Source organism: Thermomyces dupontii, assembly GCF_041956625.1.
Source record: "Thermomyces dupontii strain NRRL 2155 unplaced genomic scaffold VTN31scaffold_4, whole genome shotgun sequence".
Classification (NCBI taxonomy): Eukaryota; Fungi; Ascomycota; class Eurotiomycetes; order Eurotiales; family Trichocomaceae; genus Thermomyces; species Thermomyces dupontii.
Window position 1 is genome coordinate 1,394,971 of NW_027192310.1, and position 25,068 is coordinate 1,420,038.

Genomic DNA, 25,068 nt, shown 5'->3' on the forward strand with positions numbered 1-25,068 from the left:
AGAGCACGACAGAGCGATTCAAGTAAGAAACCTCTTCAGGTGTGAGATTCCAAGCGATTATGATAATCAATAGCGAGCTAATTCCAGTCTTAGTGTGTTTGGGTGCATTGCACCAGCATGCAGGAGTAGCGCAGTTGGACACATCCAGGCTGCTGCTTTTCAAGAACAATCCAAGTTCAATCCGGCAACAGATGATTGATTTGCTGCAATTCGTGCCGTGAATTATCTTTTTCCCCCAAGAATCAGCAGCTCTCAATTGCTATAGCTGCTATTGTGACTTTTCGAACAAGATTTGAACATCTCTTTCAGCTGTGAACAAGTGGCGCGCATGTGCTGCCGCGACCATCACCCGCAAGAATCGCGCATCACAACGCCCACTGCAAGCTACGGCCGAGGCCCCGGTCCAACGTCATGAATCAGCAGCAGCAGCACCAGCACCAGGGTCGGCCGACCGAGTCCCCAGAGAAGACGCTCGGGGATTCCGCGCAAGAGTCATTACAGGCCGCCGCGCTCCGGCCACGCGCCCACGTGGCGGTGGCGGCGACCCTCGCTCAAGATGCTGGGAGTTTGAGTCAAAGTGCAAGCGTGACGCCGTCTTCGGCGGGAGACATCAACCCGACGCCTCCGTCGATGGTCCCGCAGACGACGGGACCACCCATGCTGAGCGTGCGGCCGCCGCATGAGGCACCTCCCTTATCGCACGACCTGCACCATGCGGCGACCACCACAATGCATGAGCCGCCGCCAGACATTGTGGTTTCTCCGACGTTGCTCTACCCAGAGCATGGCAGCATGCAGACCATTCAGCCCAGCGCTCTGTTCGGGCGGCCGGAAGAGCAGCCCCCGGGCTCGCTGCAGCTGGGGCCTGCGGAGTATCCCATTACATTGCCCATGGACTCAAGAGTAAAAGACCAGTACATTCGGACTTTGAGAAAGGAATCGCGGGCCATTCGCCGACTCCTCTCGGGGTCGGACGTGTCCGCCGATGCAGACGGGGTATGATGTATTTGCTGCGTGGGAAGAGGCTGAACTGGCCGTACTAATTGTTACTGTAGCAGGATGTCGTCCGAGCCATCCACAACCTCGTGAAACGACTGGATGAGATCTGCGTTCACGAGGACCTCGGCATCGCGGAGCAGGTCGCAGAGTCTAATCCGGACCCGCGGAAGGAGGCGACTTGGGCAGAATATGTGAGCGCCAAGTTTCAGCTTTTCGGGCATCTGCTGGAGATTGCCGCGGCGCAGGAGCAGGAGCTGCATTTTCTCGTCATGGTGAAGAGGGGCAAGGCGCAGGAGCTGGTCGAGCGGTACTTTCTGGGCAAGGGTTTTACGTATACGCGTCCGCGGGAGGAGATGTCACCGGACGCGGAGTTGTCCATGATCAAGGGTGCGCTCAGCGTCGGTATCCATCCCACTGAGCGGGAAGGCCTCGCAGAGACATATCGCCCACCAAGGGCCATTCTCGCTCTGGACTCCTCGTTTCAGGCCGGCCATCCGTCGACGCAGCACTTGCGCACAACCTACGCGCGACATGGGAGTCCGCTGCCGGTCGTGCGGCTGATCATCGCCAACACGAGCGAGCACGCCCAGCGCTGCCTGCCGGAGATGCCCGAGCTGCAGCGACTACGGGTACTGATGCACGTGATTATTAGTCTACAGGACGTGGTCGGGGATCTGCAGGACGATGCGCTGGGCGTGCATGAGGACGCAGAGGAATTGTTTACATGCTTGGTCGCGGATGATTTTGCGGCGGCCTGGACTTTGCCGAAGATTGAGCCACTTCACATTTCGATTGTTGACGAGCCGGTTGAGCTGCCGGCTTCGACGGCTACAAAACGACTTTCTGTACGTATAGTTCCAGGATTCTTTTTTAACTTCGCTGACTCTCCGCAGGAAGCTATAGATGCGGATGCTCCCGAGACCAAGAGGCCGCGGTATGGCCTGTCGGAGGAGTCCAGCCAAGTTGACCTTGAGGACCAGAGCCAAAGGCTAAAGGAACTGGAAAGAGAATTGAAAGAGAAGGAGGACAAATTGAAAGAACAGGAAGACAAAGTCAAGCAGCTTGAAGAGGCGCACGAGCATGAACTAGCAGAGGCCAACGAAAAATACACCAAGGCCGCAGAACAAATAGCCGAGAAGGAAAAGCACCTAGAAAACGCACAGCGCCGATTCGAAAACCTGGTCGAGAAAGTCCGAACTATACGAAAAGAGCGAGACAACCTGTCGGAGGAACTCCGCAAAGCCAATACTCGGGCAGAAAGGCATCAAAATGAGCTGACCAAACTCCGCGACGAACGCACGCAGCTACGGCACGACCTAGACGCCGCGCGCGCCGAGCTGAAAGCTAGCGGCGGCCTGGCCGAAGAGTTGGAGCAGGTGCGCGAAAGGGTGCGCCAGCTGGAGAAGGACAACAGCGGTTTGAAGCGCAAGGCGGACTCCGCGCAGCAGCAGGCCGAGTACACGCGGGAGCAATATCAGAACGCGTCGACAGCAGCTGCGCAGACAGGCGTGGAGCTGCGGCAGGTGCGCGATGAGAATGAACGGCTGCGGCGCCGGGTCGAGTCCGATGCGGTGCGCCTGCGCGAGTTGCGCGCCCGCTCCGACGAGAGCCGCCATTTGCAGCGGATCGCGGAGCTGGAGTCGCAGCTCGCCGCCCGTGAGGACCTGCTGCGCCGCAAGGAAGAAGAGCTGCGCTCGCTCCGCTCCGCGCGCCCGAGTACCCGGGCGACCAGCGTGCAACCACGCAGCCCCAAACTCATGCCGGGAGGTGGACCCGGTAGTCGGTCGGCGAGTCCCGGCATCGGCCCAAGCGGCAGCAACAGCAACGGGAGTAATAATCACAGCAACAATAACTCCAGTGTTGGGAGAGGGAGTGCTCTGCGGTACAGTTCCGAGGTTGCTTTGTAGAAGTTCTCCGTTTTATTTTGATCTTTGTCATTATTATCATATTCCATGATTCCCTTGTTTTTGGCATGTTGGTGTTTTCATGTATTTAGATCAATCCATTGAGATGGAGTAAGAGATTAGACACTATCTATAAGACCAAGCGTATCCTTGTTTACAGATAGCCCCTATCTCCCCAAACATAACCGTTCGATGTATGACATGGTCGTCTAGATAGATGTATTTAGAAGAAATGGAAAACGCAAAAAAGTTGAAGATCATACTGTATCCCGCAACCCGAAAGCATGAGCCATCAACATCAACCACGTCGCCGCATACTAAAATATACATATCGCATGAAAACACATCATCCGAAAAAAAAAAAAAAAAAAAAAAAAAAAAAAAAAAAAAAAAAAAAAAAAAAACACAGGTTGGGACTGGAAGCCGCTTGCCCACTGGCCATCCAGCTGTGGCTCCAATCACAACGCTGGTACCAAGCCAAAACAGCGCTCAGACCTTCACCAATCCTGCCGGGTTAGTGCAAACAAGCAGCAATGTTGCCAGGCCAATGGAGGGCCCCAGACCAACTCTCCCACGCATTACGGATTTGATCCCTGAGCTTGCCTACCTGGATCTCAGAGCTGGCCCCAGGATGCCATTTTCACACTCTCAGAGCACGCCCACGCAGCAGTTTGTGACCAGGAATTTAGCGGACAGTAGCAGAGCCCAGGTACCTACTAGCGGTTTAGCTGAGCCACTATTCCTGGTCTGGATGTACTATTCCTAAAGAGGCAAGTAACGTACTATTCCAAAATAAGTTTAGCGTGGACGTGACCCATTCACGCGCTTGCACGAGTCGCGTTCAAACTTCGAAGTCCATTGGCAATTTGGCATTGCTCGTCTCGCTGCAGCGGTGTGCTTTGCTTGGAGTGTACAAGTTTTCTTGAAATTCCTCATAACTAGAGCAAGTACTGCTGTTTACTCTAATCAATCAGCCATGGACACCGAGGAAGATGGTACAATCACTACTCTTTCCACTACCAAATCATCAGTGGCATTACAGATCAACGTTTGGTGAGATTCTAATGAGAGGCGGCAGCCGGAATGTGATGGCCCCGTCCGCGATGGCCACCTCGTCGTCCCCGTAACCCATGGTCGACAGCTTGGACAGCGCCTCCGCCGCGAGGCACGTTGCTGTGCCCCGCGGCCGGACCATGTCCGTGTGGATGTGCGTGCGGATGCACACGGCCACGTCCTCGGCCACCGGTCCCTCGGTGGTTCAGCGTCGGCGGTGGCGGAACGTACGAGTAGTTCTGCGGCCGGAAGTTTGGATTGTTCTGTATGACCCCCTCCGTCGGGTCGTCGTTTTCGAGCCGATGGTATCCGCCGCGACCACGACCGCGGCCACCGCGGTGCGTGTCGCCGTTGGGCTTGTGATGGCTGTCGTCGTGGTTGTGGTGATTCGTGATACCGTTCGGTTTCGGGTGGTGTGGAAGATTCGTCGCCATCCCATTGACTGCGCCGCGCCAGTCTCGGGGGCTCTGATGGGACGGCGCCCCGCGTCCCCGGCCGCTGCTGTTCTGCCCAGCCACGGCTCCTCGGTAGGATCCGCGCAGTGGTGGCGGGGGTCTCGACTCTCTCAACTGGCCTCGACCGCCAGGACCGATGGGCGCGCCATATGCCGGAAGTGGTCGCGCGATGGGCACCTTCCGAACCTGCTGGTGCGCTGCTGAGGCTCGCGTGTTCACCACCAACTGCCGGTCGGTCAGGTTAAGGACCGAGTACACCGGCACGGTCTGGCCCCGGAACGGAGAGCAGCGGTCGCCAAGGGTCGTGCCGCTCATAAAGGACACATCGAAGACGACATCCAGCAGAACCGTCCGCGGTGTCCGCGTAAGGCCGACCACTGTGCCCCGCGTCGCAATAGGAACCTTTCCCGAATCCTGGGCATACACCACCCGGTCACCAAGAGAGAATCTTTGATTCCCCAGTCGGTGCTCAACGTCACATGGTCGCAAAAGACCTCCCCGTGGAACCCCCCGGATCTTCTTCGGCACCGGCGGAGGCTGTGTTGCCACTAGCCGGTCCGCATCCGCCTCGATGAGCTTCACTACGTCCGAGTCAAGCTGTTCCGCGTCCAGCGGCACCCGCTCGAAACTCTTTGCTTCGATTTCCTTCAGCCAGGCCTGAATCTCCTTGATCTTCGCCTTGGCAGTCTCCGCCGGGTAGAAATCTGTGGGCTCGTACATGTCACCCTGAGGGTTTCGCTGGATCCCGGCGATGAAATCTGGGAATTTGATCATGTATTGCTGGATAAGGGCAATGGCCTTGTGACTGAACTCCCATCCGCTTTCACTCCTGCGCGAGTAGCCTAAAACCTTTTGCTTTTTGGCTTCGAACTTGAGATTGAGCCCGAGGTTGACCCGTTGCCCATCGACATTTACGGCGAAGGACGACGTGATCTTGGCAAGAACGAGCGGGTTCAACCGTAAACTCCTCGCAACCGCATATGACGGAACGTACGGCGAGAGTTTCGCCGCTTCCCGCGCATGAATTTTCCCAAACTCGGGCTCCTTGCCTTGGACCGCTGCGATCAAACCATTGACCTTCCCATTCTCGTGTCCCGACACATGAACAGGTCGGCCGTAGTTGTACTCTCCCAAGAAAAAGGCCCTCGAGCCCGCTGGGTATTCCTCCTCAATCGGCAGCGCCTCTCGTTCCATGAAGCGTTCGTCTTCGTTGACGACTTCATCAAGAATGAGCTGCAGAGGATAATCCGTTTCCTGGCCCGGAATCTCAGCGAATTCTTTGATGGTCGCTCCATCCTCGGTCTTCTTGAGACCCCGCAGCAGGTGAACGTGCACTATCGACTCCACGGGGCCGATAATCATGCCTAGCCGCTTGCTGTAATGATTCTCGATCCTCTCCGCATTCCTCTTCCACTGCTCAATCTCGGCCGGAGAGTGAGGTATTTGGGTGACATGTTCTTGCCCCTCCGGCCGCACATAGTCAAAAAGCTTGTCGGAAACGCGCACAACCAATGCCTCGTGCAAGAACGGATAGCCAACATATACCCGCGCACCCAATCTCTCCTTGGCCAACTCGATACTGGACCTCGTCTCGGGCTCCAGGATCGTGACAATCATGCTCTCCCTACGGCTTTCCTGCTGGAAGATATTGACGCCATGGAACGCCAAATGGCCAGCATGAGGCAGTGTCTTGAGAGATGGGAAGCCAGCCAGGGCCTCCGCACCGAGCTTCACTCCCTCGACAAGACCGATGTACGGTTCCAGCCCGTCCATCGTCGGAAGATCAAAGATGTTTTCGACACAGTGGCAGTAAGGAATGTCAGGGAAGATACCGGGGAGAGACGACGGGTAGACGAATTGGACAGAGGGGGAGTAGGTGAATTTCAGTGTCACTCCGAATGTATTCCGCGCCCGTTCCTCAGGAGTGAGGAGATGCTCCCGCGTAGCCATGGCCTCCAGTAGTCGTTTCTCATCGATGAACGGAATCTTCACGACAGCCTCCCACTCCATCTTCTTGCCGTTCATATCAAGTTCAAACTCGCGGGGATAAAAGTCAATGATGGGAGAATCCGGAGAGGTCATCAAATCCCAATAGGCGCGTGGGACAATCTGCTTGCTGCGGTCAGGGAGCACGCCCATGAGTTGTTCAAAGGGCCGGAAAGGTTGACCCAGTTTGAATTCCAAGCTAGCTCCGAGACCCTTCTTGACATCTGAGATCATTGGTGCATAGTGCGAGCCAAAGTACCACGGCCACGACGCAATGCCCCGGTAGTAGTAAAATAACACCCACTGCAAGCCTTGCACGTAGTTCTCGGTCAGTTTCCGCAGCTCCTCCTCGTTGTCAAGGCCCCATCCAAACTTGCTCCGGTAGTACTTGTCTTTCCACGCCTTGAATTTCTGTTCGTACTTCTGCACGGCTGCAGCCTGCTCATCTTCCGCGGGCGCCTCTTCCACTTTTGCATTGTCATACTTCTTGATTACGCGATGTAGGGCCACGGAGGCCTCTTCGTCTTCCTCTGACTCATCGTCATCGCTGTCCGAAGATGGGAATCGCAACCGAATGAACCGGTCGCCGTGATCATCCATCACCGTGGTCCATGGTAACCGGAGATCATCCGCAAGTTGCTCAACGAACTTGCGGTCCCTTGCAGGAAGGGAGGGGGGCAGATCGAGTGGCGGAGCATTTTTCGTGTCAACCGGCCGATTGAGAACGTAATGTTTGATGTCGTTCAACAATTTCTTCTGCGCGGGCGTGAGCGTCAGGGGCTTTCCTTTGCCCCGTGCTTCCAGCGCCTCGACGGCGGTCATTTTAGCTTTGTCCTTGATCCACTTGGCATCGGAATACTCGGCCTCGAAGAATTGAAACTCGAGATCCTGCAAGTGATCCAGAAGGATGCCTAATCGTTGCAGATTGATATGACCTTTTTCATTCAAATAGCCACCCATCTTGGGCAGCGCCTCCTTGTAAATGTTGAACATCAGCGCCAGCGCTCCTTCGTTGATATGGAGATTTGGGAGGTTGGGTAAGAAGTCGTTCCCAACAAAGAATGCCATCAAAATAAAATCATCAATTATGCGCTCCATATCGAATGGTTCTCCAAGGTCTGGGTTGTCCTTCAGTTCCTGGAACTCCAGCTCCAGGTACTCTCTGACCATGCAGAGATGTAAAAGATAGAAATTTTGGTGCTCCAACTCCTTTGCCCGCTTCTGCTGCGGTCTGCCGAAGGTCACTTCTTCACGCAAAAGACAGAAATGCGGATCATGACTGAGAAGACCCAGCATGATGAGGTCGGCATCGAGGCCATACAGGCAGTGGCGAACATTGGGATCGTAACCCGGTTGCGCTTTCGCCTGGCGGATGTACTCCATAATTTTGTGCTCGCCCTCGCCTGGGACCTCGTGGCCGGAGAGGACGATATCCACTCCTTGCCAGTCCGTGTCCTCCGATACCTTCTTGTTGATGAAATACTTAAGCTGATGCGACAAGCGGGCCATGAACTCCGTGCCGGGTGTGATGCAATTGCTGTCAAACGGGTCCTCCTTGGGCATTTCCGTGCCCTGCGCGATCGCCTTCTCTCTGGCTACCTCCGCGTCGAGCGCTGTGCGAAATCTTCGCGCGCGCTGCTGGTTCATCTTGGCTCGAGGCGCAACCCCGTCGACGGCCATGAAGAAAAGTTTCTTGGGCTTGATCTTGCCATAAAGATGGTCGATATAGTTGAATATGGCTATGAACATCTGGTCTTCGCTCATGCGAAACGTGGGTCCGTCCGAGTCCTTGTGTGTGCAGTTGTGGATGATGCCATTCATGTCGAGGTACAGGCAATCGAACTCCGGTATTCGATTCTCCGAAATCAGCTGTGAGATCGCGGGATACCGCTCACTCAGCCAGCGGAAGAACTTTGGAACACCCATGGTCGTAACGATCGCTCGTTCACACCGACTGACAGTTCCGACGAATGTACCGAATGTGAGATCAAACCCCGGGCCGAAAAAAGACCGTAACCGTTCAGAGTACAAAGATCAACGCCGAATCAACGGATAAAGACGAAATTTCAAGGGCGCGCACCCTTGAAACAGCAACTCCGGCCGGCAGAGAATGACAATACAGAAGAATGACTAGAACCTCGGAGCCTCGTACAGCTCGAGAACTGTTGTTCCTCGACGGCTGCACAAGATGGCCGGAGAATCATCGGCCCGTCGGGTGGCACTATTCCTGGTCTGGATGTACTATTCCTAAAGAGGCAAGTAACGTACTATTCCAAAATAAGTTTAGCGTGGACGTGACCCATTCACGCGCTTGCACGAGTCGCGTTCAAACTTCGAAGTCCATTGGCAATTTGGCATTGCTCGTCTCGCTGCAGCGGTGTGCTTTGCTTGGAGTGTACAAGTTTTCTTGAAATTCCTCATAACTAGAGCAAGTACTGCTGTTTACTCTAATCAATCAGCCATGGACACCGAGGAAGATGGTACAATCACTACTCTTTCCACTATCTCCCATGAAATGGCTGACCTGTGCTTTAGGATTTATCGAGGAGCAGGAGGAGCAGGAGGAGGAGCGCATCGAGGAGAAGATCATTAATGAAGGTGCGATTACATAACCGCCCGAGCTGGCTCAGCGCTGACCGGATCCTTCAGAGTACAAAACATGGAAAAAGAACGCTCCCTTCCTCTATGACATGATTCTCAGTACGGCCTTGGAATGGCCAACACTCACGGTCCAATGGCTTCCTGACAAGCAAGAGTGCGCAAAACCGCCCTATCTGTTCCAGCGACTCTCTGACAACTTCCAGGATACCCGACAAGCCATACTCAACACATCGCCTGCTGTTGGGGACGCACACTTCAGGCGATGCTCCGAACTACTTGCAGATTGCCCACGTGCAACTCCCGAACCCGAGTGCTCCTTCCCCAGAAGATTACGATGAGGAACGCGGCGAAATCGGGGGATACGGCGCCAAGGGCAACATGGAGATCAAATTCAACATTGTGCAGAGAATCGACCACAAAGGGGAAGTTAACAAGGCGCGATACCAGCCTCAGAACCCCAACATCATCGCGACCATGTGCACCGATGGCCGAGTGATGATTTGGGACCGTTCAAAGCACCCCAGTGTCCCCACCGGGACTGTCAATCCCCAGCTCGAACTGCTCGGGCATAAGAAGGAAGGGTTTGGTCTGAGCTGGAGCCCGCATGACCAAGGGCATCTTGCAACAGGCAGTGAGGACAAAACTGTCCGACTTTGGTACGGTTCACTTCGTTGACTGAGAGGGCTACCGCTGATGACCATAGGGACATGACAACGTACACAAAAGGTAACAAGGCTCTCAAACCGGTGCGGACCTACACGCATCATACGTCGATTGTTAATGACGTTCAACACCATCCCCTGCACTCTGCTCTCATTGGCACGGTCTCCGATGATATCACTCTGCAGATCATCGACACTCGAGAACCAGAAACCACGCGAGCTGCCGCGAGCGCAGGGGTGCAGCATCGCGATGCCATCAATGCTCTTGCGTTCAACCCGGCTGCGGAAACGATTGTAGCCACGGGTTCTGCTGACAAGACGATTGGCCTATGGGATCTCCGCAAACTAAAGACGAAACTGCACTCGCTTGAGGCTCATAACGAGTCAGTAACGTCACTGGCGTGGCATCCGTTTGAGGAGGCGGTGCTGGCCAGCGCTAGCTATGATCGGAAGATCAACTTTTGGGATCTCAGTCGTTCCGGCGAGGAACAGACTCCGGAGGATGCGCAGGATGGGCCACCGGAACTGTAAGCTACCCCGTCCTACTAAGTATACGGTCTAGCTAACGAGGTGATTGTAGCCTGTTCATGCATGGTGGTCACACCAATCGCATTTCTGACTTCAGCTGGAATCTCAGTGATCCCTGGGTGCTTTGCTCTGCAGCTGAAGACAATCTCCTGCAGGTCTGGAAGGTGTCTGATGCGATTGTTGGGAAGGACATTGAGGATGTGCCGACGGACGAGCTGGAGTCTTAGTGGAAACTCTGTGCACTACGGGAGTTGGCATGTAGAGGTTAATCTCATCCTAAGCTATTGTTACTACAGTATGTATGTCAAGCTGTCCACTGTACCTGCAATGAAGACATTCATGGTCATCGAGGTTCTCGGTCGATTGCCTTCTGCTCGGAATCACGTGAAGATTAGGTAACCAAGACGTTAAATGTCTTATCGCCTTATCTAGCCACTTTTGGAAACATCCAAGCTAACCAGATACGGAATAGTTCCTTCACTCTGATTGGTTTCTGCTCCAGTGATCGGTCGGCACCGGGGCTTATCGATGGTGATCGCGTCAAGCCGTTGGAAAAAAGTCTACGGCGAAAGAAACGGACTACGGCGGGCGCGGTGGAATTTTCCCTGATTCTTAAGCATTGAGTGCCACCCCGGTGGTTTTCTCGAAAAGAAAAACCGCCTCCATTTTCGCGTGTGCACTCGATAAATTTATGCATCCGATCCATGCCCCGGTGCGAGCAACAGTCATGAGCTCAGCTCCCCCTGCCCCTCCAGACCAAACGCCTATATCGGCGGTACCATCGCATGTTGTCAATGGTAGCTCCCCGTTGCGTCCGTCATCCTCTGCGGCCAGTGCGTCTGCGCGTGAGCGGGACAGCCTGAACGCCTCGATCCGGGCTTCTTTCCGCGGCTCTGTCGATCTCAGTGCGGAGACAGATCATCAGACAGATCATCATAGCAGTAATCAGAATGCGGTCGTTCCGGTTCATGCCGACTCGGCGACGCGGTCTTCCAGGTATGTGTCTTCTCGTCCTGTCCACTTCGTTTTCGCAGGTAAACTTACACTTGCGCAGACCCTCGTTGAATGACCCCCCGCGCGATCCCCGCGACCAGGGCGCTCCTCTTACACCGCCATCCACTGTCAGCAGACCAGCAAGTCCCTACACCATGGTTCCGCCCATCGATTTTGATGGGCTCAGTTGGCCATGTTAGTTTTTGAGCACGTTTCCCGATGCTGGGTGGGTCGATATTAATGTGGCGCTCCCTAATCATTAGGTCCTGGAACCCGAGAACGGCTCGAGTCGACTCCGGAGCAAACGGAAGAACGCGTCAAGAAGCTGGCGGGAGCTGTACGGACCATCCTTGAGTGCATCGGCGAGGACCCAAACCGGGAAGGGCTGCGTGAGACCCCAGAGCGATACGCGCGGGCCATGCTTTTCTTTACCAAGGGGTATGAGGAGAACGTCCGAGATCTGGTCAACGGGGCAGTGTTTCATGAGGATCATGATGAACTTGTAATTGTGAAGGATATTGAGGTATTTTCGCTCTGTGAGCATCACATGGTCCCGTTCACTGGAAAGGTGAGATTTCCGCGCTCTTTGCTGGCATGCCAACCAAAACTGACTCACCCGCGGATGCACATTGGCTATATCCCTGACCGCCGAGTCCTGGGGCTTTCAAAACTTGCCCGTCTGGCGGAGATGTTCTCTCGCCGACTACAGGTCCAGGAGCGACTGACCAAGCAGGTGGCATTGGCCATCAAGGAAGTCCTGAAGCCACGTGGGGTCGGCGTGGTCATGGAGTCCTCCCATCTGTGTATGGTCATGCGTGGCGTACAAAAGACCAGCAGCACGACCACGACCAGCTGCATGCTGGGATGCATGCGGTCGAGTGCAAAGACCCGCGAGGAGTTCCTGACACTTCTCAATAGACGGTGACTAGCTTGAAGGTTATTTCCACTAATATGGCACTTTGACGCTGTATATACTCACTGGCGTTGCTGGGGGCCTTCAAACAGGGCTGGTGGTATTTTGATTTTGTTTTTTTCTACCGTCTCAGTTTCTCCCACACAACATCACCCTGACGACCACTCACGACTCAACTCGCGTTCACGATATGCGTGCATACCCTTCACATCCCTTCACATCTTCTCCCTGCCATGCGGTTCAACAGCAACCTGTTCACCTTCCTAGGAAGGAAAAATCTGCTCAACCTGACGATAGATTTTGTGACCTTGTGAATATGAAAACATCTCTATAGACACGAACGCAGAGTCCACATTTCCTGATAGAACATCTCCCTTGACCGAATACAGAAATCCACGAGCTCCCACGGGTTCACGAAACAGTTCACGAAACCAAACCCTCCACTGCTGAGACTGACGAGCCAATGGCCGTCGGAGTCGTTTTGGCAGACAGCAATACGGTGGCATCTGGCACCGTTTGCTTGTCTCTTGTTGCTGGGGATGTGCTACCATCATTGCCATCGTTCTGGTTTCTGTCCGTGAAGAAGAGTAACTACAGTAACAAGTTGGTGAAACTGTTCTGGTTCACAACAAGTATTTAAGCAGACGTGTTTCTTCGGCCAGTGGTTTTCTTCTTTCCTCCTCTTTATTCCTAGGGCTTCTTCTCCTCTCTCTCCTTTTCAGCTTGAAGGACTTTAGCAGAGCAATCTCAACCTTCTCGCATCACAGCTCACACACATCATCCTACTCACCTCACGTCACGCGACAGCCACTGACAGCAACGGCGTTTCAGCTGCTAGCCGTCGTATAACGTTGTTCCCGCGTCAACAAGCACACTAAGGTAAGTTGACCAGCCAGTAGTACTTTGACGGCTACTGACCCGCGTCCTCAGGGAGCAATGGCACGGGTCAAATACGCCAGGAGGCGGGGCCAGCAGTCACCTCCTCCAGACCCCAGGAGGAGGAGGCAACGTAACACGCAAAGAACTGACCAGCCCGCTAGGGATGTTGGTCCTGGCGTGAGCACCTACTTCGGGCAGCCTAGCCACTCGCTGGTGACGAGTGGTCTAGGTGCCGGCCAGTACCAGGTTGGGACTGGAAGCCGCTTGCCCACTGGCCATCCAGCTGTGGCTCCAATCACAACGCTGGTACCAAGCCAAAACAGCGCTCAGACCTTCACCAATCCTGCCGGGTTAGTGCAAACAAGCAGCAATGTTGCCAGGCCAATGGAGGGCCCCAGACCAACTCTCCCACGCATTACGGATTTGATCCCTGAGCTTGCCTACCTGGATCTCAGAGCTGGCCCCAGGATGCCATTTTCACACTCTCAGAGCACGCCCACGCAGCAGTTTGTGACCAGGAATTTAGCGGACAGTAGCAGAGCCCAGGTACCTACTAGCGGTTTAGCTGAGCCAATTCATGCATATTGGAGCCCTGCTGGGTTAGCACAGAACACCGGAGGAACTATTCCGCCAATTGCTGGCCTGAACATTACAGCTGCGCCAGGAGCGCCATTCATGAGCATCCAGAGCATGGCCGGCGGACACATGAGCATGAGCAGACTTAATCCTGGCCACAGTGTCAGTGTCTTCGAGAACATGAGTAGATCTGTTCCTCAGGGTGTGGGGTTTGCCAGCACTGCTGCTGCCTTTGGGCCAGCATTCCCCAACAACCAGAACATGTCGACGCAGATGGTGGGCAGGCCTCAGCCTGGGAACAACTTTGCGAGCGTCAGTCGGCCGCATCTCCACACTGCGGATCAGGTCAGCGCAGCTGCCAGGACCATGCCTTCTTCGGGTCGCCAGCGCAGGTCCAGGCAGGCAATGACCGGATCCAGTCGTCAGAACAGAGAGGCGACCAGAGCAGCGGACAACAGTAGATCTCATCAACCCCAGCATGTACATCCGAACACCACGGCTGCCGCGAGGGCACCATTGTCTTTGAACTCTCAGGGCTTTCCGGGGCAGCCTGTGACCGGACTGAGTGCTGGAAATGGAGCAGTCAGTTCGTCGGGGAACGCCAGAAGGCTGCTTCTTCCTCAGTTCGCGGATCTGGGCCCTCAGCGAGTACGTGCAGGCACCACGGCCATCTCGTCTTCTCCGAACTTCCAAAGCATGCCAGGGCAGTTGGTGAGCACATCCGGTCCCAGTAACAGAAGTGCCACCGGAGCAAAGCGCCCGTTGGACATGAGGCAGGCGGAACAGGAGCTCCTGGCCGCCTCCGTTCAGCAGTATGAGGCAAGACGAGCGGCGAATCGGGCAGAGCGGCCCAACAAGCGCATGAGAACAAACAATGCGCAGCCCGCTCGCGATCAGCCCAGAGAGTTCAGCATCCTGCAGGCAATGATCAACCATCCCGAACTGGCCCTCAAGCTAGCCAAGTTTCTCGACGTGGATAGCCTCTTCGCCCTGTACACGACCTCGAGAACCTTTCACAGGGCGATCAACCTGGAGTATCCAAGAATCATCCTGGCCCAGGCGATGCGCCATGCACCCGACTCGCCATTCATCTTCCCGTACATGTGTTACAAGAGCCTCTGCATCAAACATCCGGCGGGGAACGGACAAGGGCCTCTTGTACCTTCATTCGGCTGGCTGCGCATGGTGTGTGAACGAGAGCAGATCGCACGGAACATCGTCAGCAGGATCAGGCAAGGGGGACTCTATCTTCCAGACCGCTGTATCACCACCGTCAAGAAAATCTGGTTCCTCATGGATATCCCAGACAACATGCATCGTATTGGGATCATCCAGAACATACAGATCTGGACGAGAGACGATCTCTTCCTCGCGGTTCTCTTCTTCATGCGGCTTGAGATGTTCTTCACACCCCCGGAAAGTCACGGCGGACAGCCATATCTGCAGAGAATGTTGATCGGACAGCCTAGCTTCAATCTGCTGAATGATGCCTTGGAGAGGCGCGCATTGCGTACCCCGCTGGAAGTGATGCAGGCGTGTGTCCGCTGGGCTCCGCGTACGTACCCTGACCGTCCCCCTCAGCCGGCCTTTGGCGTTCCAGCAAATGAGGTCGGACAGCTGCAGTACGAGTACTATGGGAGGACGGGGAGCAGGGTCCGGCTGATGCCTCCCGACGAGTTGGTGTTGATGGAATGTCATAGGCGCGGCCAGGACATGCAGTATGAGTTCTTCGACTATGTGTGGCGCAACAACTTGTGGTAGACGGTCGAAGAAATGAGCATCATGAGCAATTATCACTCATCAGAAGAGCACCGTGTACTTTATGGAGTTCTTGACTGCGGAAGAGCGGCGAATGTGCTGGGCGATGGGAGTTGATGGACAATGTTTGTTGATCGTGTTTTTTGCAGCAGTACCGGTAGAAGGAAAGCCAGGAGAGTTCATGTGTTTGCCAGTTTATTTAGATGCCGTCAGCCAGGTAGTGAGTTAGCACGAATTGAAGGGTGGTTTCTAACTGCACACTTCCTTGGAGAAATAGTATTCTGTGGAACTAGACGTCCGAATGAATGTATGAATCTATGGATGACTAATGACCTAGATACATGTAGAGAACCACCAAGAGAATAAAGCCCCCGAATGGTGGACTGCACAAGAGCTGGACAAGCCTAAGCGAGTGCTGACTAAGCACTACATCCAACATATTCCTATCAGTAAGCGTGTGATAGGTTCGTTGTTGCCTGAGGCAGTAACTTCACATGACTTGCCAAGCCAGTCACCTCGTTCAAAGGCCTCAGCGACATCAACTGAAATTCCCTCTCACGTCAGCTTCATCTGTATCGCCAAAAGCCCGTCAGATGTCGACTATTATCCGACTACTGACTCTCCAGCGGCGTGCCTCCCCTGAGGTCGTCATTTAGCAGCTTTTTTTCCGACGACGGCGCACCCTCAGACGCCGGTCGGCGATGCAACGCATCCAGCGCCCATGTACTTGGTCTACGGCACACTTTGGTCGCATCACTGGCATGTTGTGATGAGTGACTCATTTTCCATGACGATGGCTGGTGCTTTCTATCGAGGATTCAAAAGTACTCCTTGACGTGAATCCCGGAGTTGGTGTTCGGTCCTGGAAACATGCCTGTAGCCCCGGTGTTTGGCCAGCTTTGGCCGGTCGACCTCGCTGGTTTCAAACTTGCGCTGCCTCCTGGCAGCATCCTAGGATTTTTGTTATTATCTTTGGATTGGTTGTCCTATCTGGCGGCTTTTGCCGCGGAAGTGTGATGGTCATGGGCTGAGCGCTTACGATACTCCTTGATGTTGAGACTCCGGCCATCGCAGCATTGTGCGACAGTTAAGTTGGTTGGAGAGCCGTTGTGCTGTCCAGCCTCAGTGCCGCAGCAGTAAACACCAATCATTCAGCCACTGTCGACGGCGTTTGTTATTGTTTTCTGGGTGACCGATGTCGACATGTGCGTCTCCTATGATATCTCGCGGCGGTATTGGTGCATTTGAAGACTGTGGCCGACTTTTCCGTCCATGCGGCAATACTCATGCCGCACTTCGAAAGTTTCCTCACGTACTTTACCATCGCCCTTTTCACCAACGACGGGTCCGAGCGGGGGGGTTGGTCGTCAACAGACCATAGCTCGACCATGACGTCGGGCCTTGCGTGATAACTGACGCTACGGATGTCGGCTCAAAGCACCTCTCCTCTGCATTCGCCTTCCGTAGATAGCACATCGCGAACTCGGGATCCAGGAATACATGCCGACGCGTGCGGCTGGCTACTTCCCATCACGGACTATTCGAACCATCCCGGACTCGAACTCGAGAACGAAATGATCGATCAGCTACCAGGACTCGGCATTACTATGGACAGCAATTGTGGAAGGGATGGGCGAGGTCGTCGGAGTGCCATCCCAATTGGGATGAGGGGCACTCCGTACCTGGTCATTGCAGCAATGTCGGCTACAGCAGCACAGGTCTCCCCTCCTCTGGAGCATCGTGTGTGATGCTGGTATTCTCCTTTCCCCTTTTCTCGCAGCGCGTAGAGATTTCTTGAGAAGGCGGTAGAAGCCTATCCTTCAGGCAGCTGCACTGGGCTGTCGCTGTAAGAAAGTCCCCGGACGGTGGGCAAATGTTGTGCTGTATGTCTGAGTTGGATGAGAGAGAGGTGCGTATCTCCCCATCCTCTACGAACGTATGCCACCCGTCGCGGTATCTTATATGGTCGACCACAGCCTGACAGGGTCCTCAAAAGTCTTCATGTCCAATTGATGCCTCAGGAAGCAGGACAGTGCGCCAAGCCCGGACCGGAAAAACATCGGCCCCTGCCATTGCAAGCGCTAATCCTGCATCAAATCGAGCGGACCGGCATCCCAAGCCCAGCCGAAAGGGTAAAGGAAATTCGGCCGAGGCAGAAGTTCATAGGTATCCTTTGCATTGCTCTTTTGCTTCCCTTTTGCCGGACACACTTGGCCCGATGACGGCGTGGCCGCACGCACATTGCTCGACCGCCACCCGACTTGTCTTCTACGCCTAGAGCGTGTTCTTCACCCAGCACATGCAACCTGGCTTTCAAAGGAGGTTACATGGCCGGATCTCCAGGCAGCCCGCTCGCGAGAGACAAGTGGAGTACAGCTGAAGAGGCTCGGGGTGCTGAACGGCCTCGCAATTCATATTTCTCACGTCGAGAGCGAGGCTGGGGCCGTGAACCCGGCAGGCCCCGACCTCTTGATAAAGAGCATCGTCATCTGAAGACGAGCAACAGACAAGACTCCCGGTTTCGATCTCCTCAGTCTAGTCCTCCGCCTGCCCACAGAGCCTCGGACGAACGCCGGTCATCCATTGCAAGTCCTTCGGAGTACGGTGTCCCAAGCTTAGGAAGACATTCCCGTGACTATCGGAGGCCATCCGTGTCGTCTTTGCGTACCAATCCCACTGATTGGGACGTGCCGTCATCGCCGCCAACAGCGCTCAGTCCACGACGATCCCCGCGACAGGACGAAGAGCCACTACATCCACCAAAACGACGAAGGACCCGGAGTCCCTCTTCTCGGCCATTCCACCGCGATTACCCCCCTGATCACCACGACTATTCGCACCATCGGTCGTCACTGAGCAGCCGTGGCAGGGATCGAGAATCCTCTGCGACCAAGCGCCGAGGTGATCGGCCGTTTGCAGATTCCAGTGGTGGTAAACCGTTCAAGGCGAGTGACGACGTGCGACCTTATCATCGTCCCAGATCACGAGATTCTCCTTCACCTAGTGATCGCTCAAGGGGCTACTCTCGGCATTTTAGACGATCACCAACTCGGGAGCCTGACACTGAGTTTCGGGGCGCATCCCGTCAGCCTGCACGCTCCAGATCACCCCCTTCGCATCGTGAATCCGGCCCTACTATGGAATCTGCAAAGCCGGCTCCATCAATGGCGAGTGTCGCCCTTCAATCATCGTCTCCACCCCGGCCAATCTCGAGTTTTGACGCCGGAAGCGAGTCCTGGGTCGGCGAGAATCGACCCACAGAGCCGTATCTGAGTCGTGACATACGAACAAGCGACGAGCAAAGTCTACAGAGAAATATTCCTCGCTCCACCACAAATAGTCATTCATACTCCGCTTCCCAGTTTGGCAGCCCCACGAACCCTCATCACGGGACCTCTCGGCCCGGGTCGCCGTATTCCAATACGCGAGGTGGTAGGATTTCGCAGCGTGGGTAAGTAGCAAATCGAATAGTGAAATGTGAGGTGCCACTGACTTCGACTTTAGCGGTCGCTCTCCTCCCTACCGACACGCAGGCTTTCCTTTTTCTGGACCACACCATGGTTCACAGAGCTATGCAGGTCCACCGCGTGGCGGAGGCTACCGCGGGGGTCGAGGAGGTTTTGGTGGGCCACCGCGTGGTAGAGGGCACTTCAGTAACCTGCAATGGACTGCTCCCGGTGCGCGCAACCGAGGACAGCCACAAAGTACCACAGGTCCACCAAAGTCAACCCAGTCTAGACCAAGTACACCTGATGATCAACCCCAACAATCGAGTGGGAAGCGAACCCCCGGTATCGACGGAGACGACCAGACGCCGACTCGGCCGGCGGCAGATCCATCCCCAGAGAAGCAGCCGCCGCGGTCAATACCTGATAATGATCGTGCTCAGGAGATGCCTCCACCTCCTACTACTCGGCAACCTGCGACGGAGACAACAACGACAACAACAACCGCGACGACTGCTATAGCTACGACTGCGTCTACGCCTACATCGTCGGCTCCCGTCAAGGAAGGTGGCAAGTTCAGCTTTGCTTTCAAGACGAAAGCAGCGCCAACGCCAGTGCCCAAGCCGGTGCCTGACCTTGCGCAACGGATGCAGGCCCGTGAACCACCACCTAGGGCTGTGGTGGAACCACCTCCTCGTCGACCACCACCGGGACCACCGGGACCACCACCACGGTTCAGGCCTGAGTTCCGACCTGGTCGCAGAGATCTGGACCGGGAGCGGCGTGATCGACGCCGAGATGACCGACGGGACATTAATAACAGAGATTTGCGGGACCCACACAGGGATGAGCGTCGCTTCGATGAGCGGCCTGATGAGCCGCGGCGCGAATACCGTCTCCCAGATTCCCGATTTGATCGCCCACGGGAGCGCTCTCCCGAAGATCGTCCTCCCGTTGACAGGAAACCGAGAATTGCACAACGCATCAAGCCGCGACCGGTGTTGCCGGAAGAATACCGGACATCGGACTCGGTGTACTACCGAAAGCCTGGAAATGAGTCCGTCATTGGCGCGGGCACGTACGGCAAGGTGTTCAAAGCGGTTCACGTATACACGCAAAGACAGGTGGCCCTGAAGCGAATACGCATGGAGGGTGAAAAGGACGGATTCCCGGTAACGGCGGTGCGAGAGATCAAGTTGCTACAGCACCTGCGGAATCGCCACGTGGTTAGCCTGCTGGAAGTGATGGTGGAGAAGAACGAGTGCTTCATGGTCTTTGAGTACCTGTCGCACGATCTGACGGGTTTGATCAATCACCCGAGTTTCACACTGACCGCCGCGCACAAAAAGGATCTCGCCCGGCAAATGTTCGAGGGCCTTCATTATCTGCATCATCGAGGGGTACTTCATCGGGACATCAAGGCTGCTAATATCCTGATTAGCAATCAAGGTCTACTCAAGTTTGCGGACTTTGGGTTGGCCCGATTCTTTTCCAAGAGTCGACAGCTTGACTACACGAACCGGGTGATTACCATCTGGTATCGGCCTCCAGAGCTCCTGCTCGGAGACACTCAATATGGGCCAGCGGTGGACGTGTGGAGCGCAGCGTGCGTGTTTATCGAGATGTTCACCAAGAAGGCGGTCTTTCCCGGTGATGGGGGTGAGATCAGCCAGGTGGAGAAATTGTATCATGTTCTCGGGACCCCGACGCGGGCCGACTGGCCGAATATTGTGGACATGCCGTGGTTCGATTTTTTGGGACCAACGGAGCGACGGAGGCGAATATTCGAGGACACGTACCGGGACGTGCTCAGTCCGGCGGCGCTGGACCTCGTGGCGCAGATGTTCCGATACGACCCGGCGAAGCGGCCGACGGCGGAGGAGGTGCTGTCGCATGCCTACTTTACGACGGAGGAGCCGGCTCCGCAGCAACCGATAGAGTCAGTTATCCCTGCATTTTTTTTTATATTATTCCCTAGTCTGTGTCCCACCACGAATATAATCTAACAATGCAACAGATTGGAGAACATCGAAGGTGACTGGCACGAATTCGAGTCCAAGGCTCTGCGCAAAGAACGCGAACGCGAGCGGCGCGAGCGGGAGAAAGAGAAACGCAAGGCCGGCATGACGGGCGGTCCGGATCCGCAGGAGGCCGGCGAGCGGGAGTCGAAACGGATGCGACCCGAACGTGAACACTGAACTTCCGGACTGGGCGCATGAAAAGCTTAAATTTTATTGAATTTTGAACATTACGACAATGAGTCTATATGAGCATGGGTCATTATTATTCTTTGGATAAGGATCATTTGCATGCATGCATGGGTTTGGATGACGGCTGTGAGGGAGTGATTGTGGATACCGAACGATGGCGAGGCGTTGTTACATACATAGAAATAAAAAGAAAAATGTCAGAAGCATAAAATATCAGTCTATGATATAAGACCATGTTCTTTGATTGTCGGTGATGAATCTATCCTCAAAACAGTAATATAAAACTACACGAATGGATTCGGCGGAAAACAAAAGGGAATCATATCTTCCCCTTCTCGCTGGTATACGCACCACTAACAGCGGCCTTGATCAACTGATGCGCAATCGCAGTCGGCGGCGGCAACCGCAGCGAACCCTCGACATAATCCGGGCCGGGCTTCTCGCCGAGAGCGCTGGCCCCCGTGACGAGCGCCCTGCGGACTTCTTCGACGGGGAACCACCGCGCGTCCTCGAGCTCCGGGTCATGCTCGAGCGAGATCCGCTCGAGGGCCGGGTCGGCGACCTGTGCGATGGCGCCGATCATCAGGTTTGCCGGGTAGGGCCAGGGCTGGGAGGAGTGGATGACGACGCGGCCGAGTCCGACCCCGGCCTCCTCCCAGACCTCGCGGCGCACGGCGTCCTCGACGGATTCGCCGGGTTCGACGAAGCCCGCGAGAGTCGAGTACCAGTGAGGTGGGAAGCGGGGCCCGCGGCCAAGAAGCACGCGCTGGCCGTCCGCGGAGAGCGTCGCGACGATGATGGTCGGGTCGGTGCGGGGGAAGGAGAGGTTGGAGAGGGTCGTGCGCGTCGAGCAGGGCGGGCGCTCGGGGGATTTGCTCTGCGCGGCGAGCGCTGCGTCCGTCGGCGGGCAGGCTCGCTTCGTGCCGCCGTTGACCGCTAGTGTTGGATGCCCACAGGTCCCGCAGAAAGTGTTGCGTCGGTTCCAGTCAAGGAGTGCTCGGCCTTGGGCGAAGATGGCGGCTGCACAGGGATTCAGTTACTCTGGATATTCGTCGAGGAAAGAAATATTTTACCAACCTTCATCCGGCGAAAAATCCGTATGGTGTCTCGACAGCCACGGCGTCACACCCTGCGCTTCCAGTGTCTTGACCAACTCCGCTGCCCCCGTCCGCTGCGTCTCGTCGCCCCGTTCGCTCACATCCAGCGCAAAGAACGGCCGACCCCGATATGTTTTCCACTCCAGGAGCGGCTCTTCTGGCGCGTCAGGTGCGGCGTGCTCGTCAACGCCCAGAAAAATCAAATCCGGCCGCGTGACTCCCGAGTCATAGTCCCGGATAGCCTCTTCCTCGCTCTTATCGAATGCGGTTGCCGGCACCAGCGCCTCAACTTCCGCGTGCTTCGCCAGATAGAGCCGTCGTGCGGGCGTGATCAGCGGCGCGAGGTCCTGAAATAGCACGAAGCGTGTAGAAGGGTGCTTGACGGCTGCGGAGAGGAACGTGTGGTCGGAGCGGAGGAATGATAGGCGGTTCAGGGGGGATCCTGCGAAGAGAGTCCGTAGTCAACCGGTTTTCCCTCCTTCTTCCTCTTCTCCGTACGGGCTTGACCCAAAGTCCTGGCAGGATTGAGCTCACCTCCAAAGTAATTGACCGTCTCCTTGCCGAATCTTCGCGCCAGCATCGAGTCGGCATCTAGATGCGCGGGATTGGGCAATTGGGACCCCAGAGCCGAGGACATGATGGCGAGGAGCAAGGCAATTGTGTTCTAAAACTCCGACACTGTACTTGAATCAAGAATCACCCTCGGCTTGTGGGCAAGTTACAACTGGACATAAGAAATTGCTACAACGATGTCGTGATAGGAATTAGTCAGCAGGACCCCGCATGCGGAGAAAGCCGGATCGATGGTGGAAGACGTGCCAAGAAACCCGACAGATTGGAGAGGGTTCTCCGATTGGACAACTGTGATTGGCGAATGGGAATTAACTATACCTAATCTAGTTTAGGCGCGTTTCCGTCCTATTCCGTAGGTACCCATTACATAATCTAATCATGGCCGGTTGCCCTAAGTCCTAACTATCAGAAAGCGTCTCCAACCACTCGTCCAGTTCAAGTTGGTTGACCCGCTTCTTCTTCTTTGGAGCACTTTCAGTAGCAATCTCTCTCTCTTCCAAGTCCATCTCTTCGTTGCTCTCTTCGTCGCTCTTTTTGATCTTGATCCATGCATCCTTGTAGATAGCCTCCGGGGGACTTCCCTCCCCACCGTTGACGAACCAGCCGAATATATCCTGAGATGCCTCTTGGGACGCTTTTTGATCGACTGGCTTCGGGGCAACTTCAAGTAGCGACTCTTCTGGCAACAGAGGAACCAAAGTGTCTGACAAGGTTGCTTCAGCGAGACCTGGATCCTCAACCACCGAGCCGTCATCCAGTTTCCAGTTCCAGTGTTGATATTCCAAGTGATGTCGAGGGCAGCCCAAATGACAAAAAATATTGAGCGAGCAGTACTCCTTCCTAGTTTTGCCGAATGGCATCCAAGGTGTGAGTGGTCGGTTGTGGTAACCATAGTCATCCTCTTCCAGGGGTAGAACGTGTAATAGACGCCACACATCCGCTCTGTCGACCATGTCCCCGGATGCATCGCCATGCACATACGGACCTGATCCCGGGATGTCCATGAAACCCTGAGGACAGCCTGTCCATGGGAATGCCAGAAGATTGAGCGGTGGCTTGCCGCGCTCCACCAGGCGAAGAATTCTGGGGGTCAGTCCGCTGGCGACCGCTCCCAGCCAAAGGGGGCAGATTTGTGGTCGACGAAAGCCGCAAATGATAGCGACGATTTCATGATAGAATCCTGGCTTAGCCGCTATTGTCTCCGCGTCGGGCACTTCGTTCAGGATTGGATGTAGCCATGGACCGACTAGATTGCAAGGTACATCGGGCTCCCAGAACATCCCGCACAGAGTTGACATGACGAGTTCAGGGCAGCAACTCAAGCTAATGTAGTGAGGGAGATGTTCCTTTATCGTGGCCCATTGTGATGGCATCTTCTCGGATGTGGTTGTGGAGCTTTTCCGTCCGGTTTGCGTTGGAAGAGGTAGCCGAACCTCTGTTTTATAGTGTTTGTGCGTGGGAAAAGTCAGCGCCGCTGCAAGAGCAACAAGAAATTGACTGCCCAGGTTATGTAACAATGAGAATTCTGCAAGCACTTCAAACGCTCTGTCGGATGAGAGGGGCGCCACGTCTGGCAATGGGTCGTTTCCCTGCCACCTGACACCAAAGGAAAGCTTTTCGTCGATGGATATCGACCAGGGAGCTAGGAACTCTCCGTCCTTCGTCTTGTCGATGACCGCTTTCCAACCTTCACGAGCCAAGATTGCAGACCACCAGCGGGCAACATCGGCATCGGCATTCCCGATATCGACAATAACATCCGGACTGCTCCCAGACGCGGCCTCGTCACACCGTATGGCCTTCGAATCGGTGTATGACATCGCAGCACCGTTTCCTTGACTCTCGACCAAGCGTGCTGAGAGAATATACGACCATCCCAGAGCCAAAATGCCCAGATAGTTCGGAGCGTCCCTACATTCTGCCGTTGTAGCAATCCATTGGCGGAAACTATCGCCAGTAAACGTGCACGTAGTTGGCGCCTGGATTCCCAACTGCAAGATGGCCTTGACCTTTCTCTCCTTCTCGCTAATCTCACAATCTGCGCCTCCATCATTCACCCGCCAAGTAGAGAATGCCTTTGCCGACAAAGTCTTCCTTTTGGTGGCACCGGACAGGAACTTTCGGAGGGGTCCGCGGATTGCGGGAGCTCGCAGAAGCATATGGCGAGGATCGGTCCATTCCAGAGGGACTCCGTCACGGTATTGGCGGATTGCAGCGGCCGTCAGTCGGTACCAGTACTCGCGACATTTGTTTGTGACCTCCTCCAGCTGTTGGGCGCTGGGTTGAAGGATGTTATCGTCGGGTAGGATCTGAATAACGCGTATTAGACGCGCTTTTTTTTGCCAATTCATGTGGAACAACTAGACCTACCGTAGAGAGACATGGCGGGCGTAGCTCGTGAGTATCAACGTTCTCCATTTGCGCTTCGTTTGGCG

At 55.1% G+C, this 25,068-nt stretch overlaps 8 protein-coding genes across 8 annotated transcripts; 5 read left to right on the top strand and 3 right to left on the bottom strand.

Annotated features, from left to right (window-relative positions):
* Nucleotides 1–411: 411 nt before the first annotated feature.
* Nucleotides 412–2,906, top strand: VTN31DRAFT_5029 (uncharacterized protein; the record flags this gene model as incomplete). Its single annotated transcript, XM_069405483.1, has 3 exons — nucleotides 412–996; nucleotides 1,056–1,844; nucleotides 1,893–2,906. The coding sequence occupies 3 exons, from the start codon at nucleotides 412–414 to the stop codon at nucleotides 2,904–2,906; spliced, it is 2,388 nt and encodes a 795-aa protein (XP_069260542.1).
* A 1,058-nt stretch (nucleotides 2,907–3,964) lies between these two features.
* VTN31DRAFT_5030 (uncharacterized protein) lies at nucleotides 3,965–8,323 on the bottom strand (the record flags this gene model as incomplete). The annotated part of the gene is made up of 1 exon (XM_069405485.1): nucleotides 3,965–8,323. One exon carries the CDS (start codon nucleotides 8,321–8,323, stop codon nucleotides 3,965–3,967), a length of 4,359 nt encoding a protein of 1,452 aa, XP_069260543.1.
* Nucleotides 8,324–8,858: 535 nt separating this feature from the next.
* Nucleotides 8,859–10,415, top strand: VTN31DRAFT_5031 (uncharacterized protein; the record flags this gene model as incomplete). The annotated part of the gene is made up of 6 exons (XM_069405486.1): nucleotides 8,859–8,877; nucleotides 8,933–8,995; nucleotides 9,047–9,152; nucleotides 9,202–9,654; nucleotides 9,702–10,187; nucleotides 10,241–10,415. 6 exons carry the CDS (start codon nucleotides 8,859–8,861, stop codon nucleotides 10,413–10,415), a joined length of 1,302 nt encoding a protein of 433 aa, XP_069260544.1.
* A 500-nt stretch (nucleotides 10,416–10,915) lies between these two features.
* On the top strand, nucleotides 10,916–12,106 carry VTN31DRAFT_5032 (uncharacterized protein; the record flags this gene model as incomplete). Its single annotated transcript, XM_069405487.1, has 3 exons — nucleotides 10,916–11,184; nucleotides 11,243–11,376; nucleotides 11,445–12,106. 3 exons carry the CDS (start codon nucleotides 10,916–10,918, stop codon nucleotides 12,104–12,106), a joined length of 1,065 nt encoding a protein of 354 aa, XP_069260545.1.
* A 924-nt stretch (nucleotides 12,107–13,030) lies between these two features.
* On the top strand, nucleotides 13,031–15,310 carry VTN31DRAFT_5033 (uncharacterized protein; the record flags this gene model as incomplete). Its single annotated transcript, XM_069405488.1, has 1 exon — nucleotides 13,031–15,310. One exon carries the CDS (start codon nucleotides 13,031–13,033, stop codon nucleotides 15,308–15,310), a length of 2,280 nt encoding a protein of 759 aa, XP_069260546.1.
* Nucleotides 15,311–17,634: 2,324 nt separating this feature from the next.
* On the top strand, nucleotides 17,635–20,951 carry VTN31DRAFT_5034 (uncharacterized protein; the record flags this gene model as incomplete). Its single annotated transcript, XM_069405489.1, has 3 exons — nucleotides 17,635–18,758; nucleotides 18,812–20,692; nucleotides 20,771–20,951. The coding sequence occupies 3 exons, from the start codon at nucleotides 17,635–17,637 to the stop codon at nucleotides 20,949–20,951; spliced, it is 3,186 nt and encodes a 1,061-aa protein (XP_069260547.1).
* A 331-nt stretch (nucleotides 20,952–21,282) lies between these two features.
* VTN31DRAFT_5035 (uncharacterized protein) lies at nucleotides 21,283–22,697 on the bottom strand (the record flags this gene model as incomplete). Its single annotated transcript, XM_069405490.1, has 3 exons — nucleotides 21,283–21,983; nucleotides 22,041–22,502; nucleotides 22,595–22,697. The coding sequence occupies 3 exons, from the start codon at nucleotides 22,695–22,697 to the stop codon at nucleotides 21,283–21,285; spliced, it is 1,266 nt and encodes a 421-aa protein (XP_069260548.1).
* Nucleotides 22,698–23,031: 334 nt separating this feature from the next.
* On the bottom strand, nucleotides 23,032–25,051 carry VTN31DRAFT_5036 (uncharacterized protein; the record flags this gene model as incomplete). Its single annotated transcript, XM_069405491.1, has 2 exons — nucleotides 23,032–24,942; nucleotides 25,004–25,051. The coding sequence occupies 2 exons, from the start codon at nucleotides 25,049–25,051 to the stop codon at nucleotides 23,032–23,034; spliced, it is 1,959 nt and encodes a 652-aa protein (XP_069260549.1).
* Between the last annotated feature and the right edge of the window lie 17 nt (nucleotides 25,052–25,068).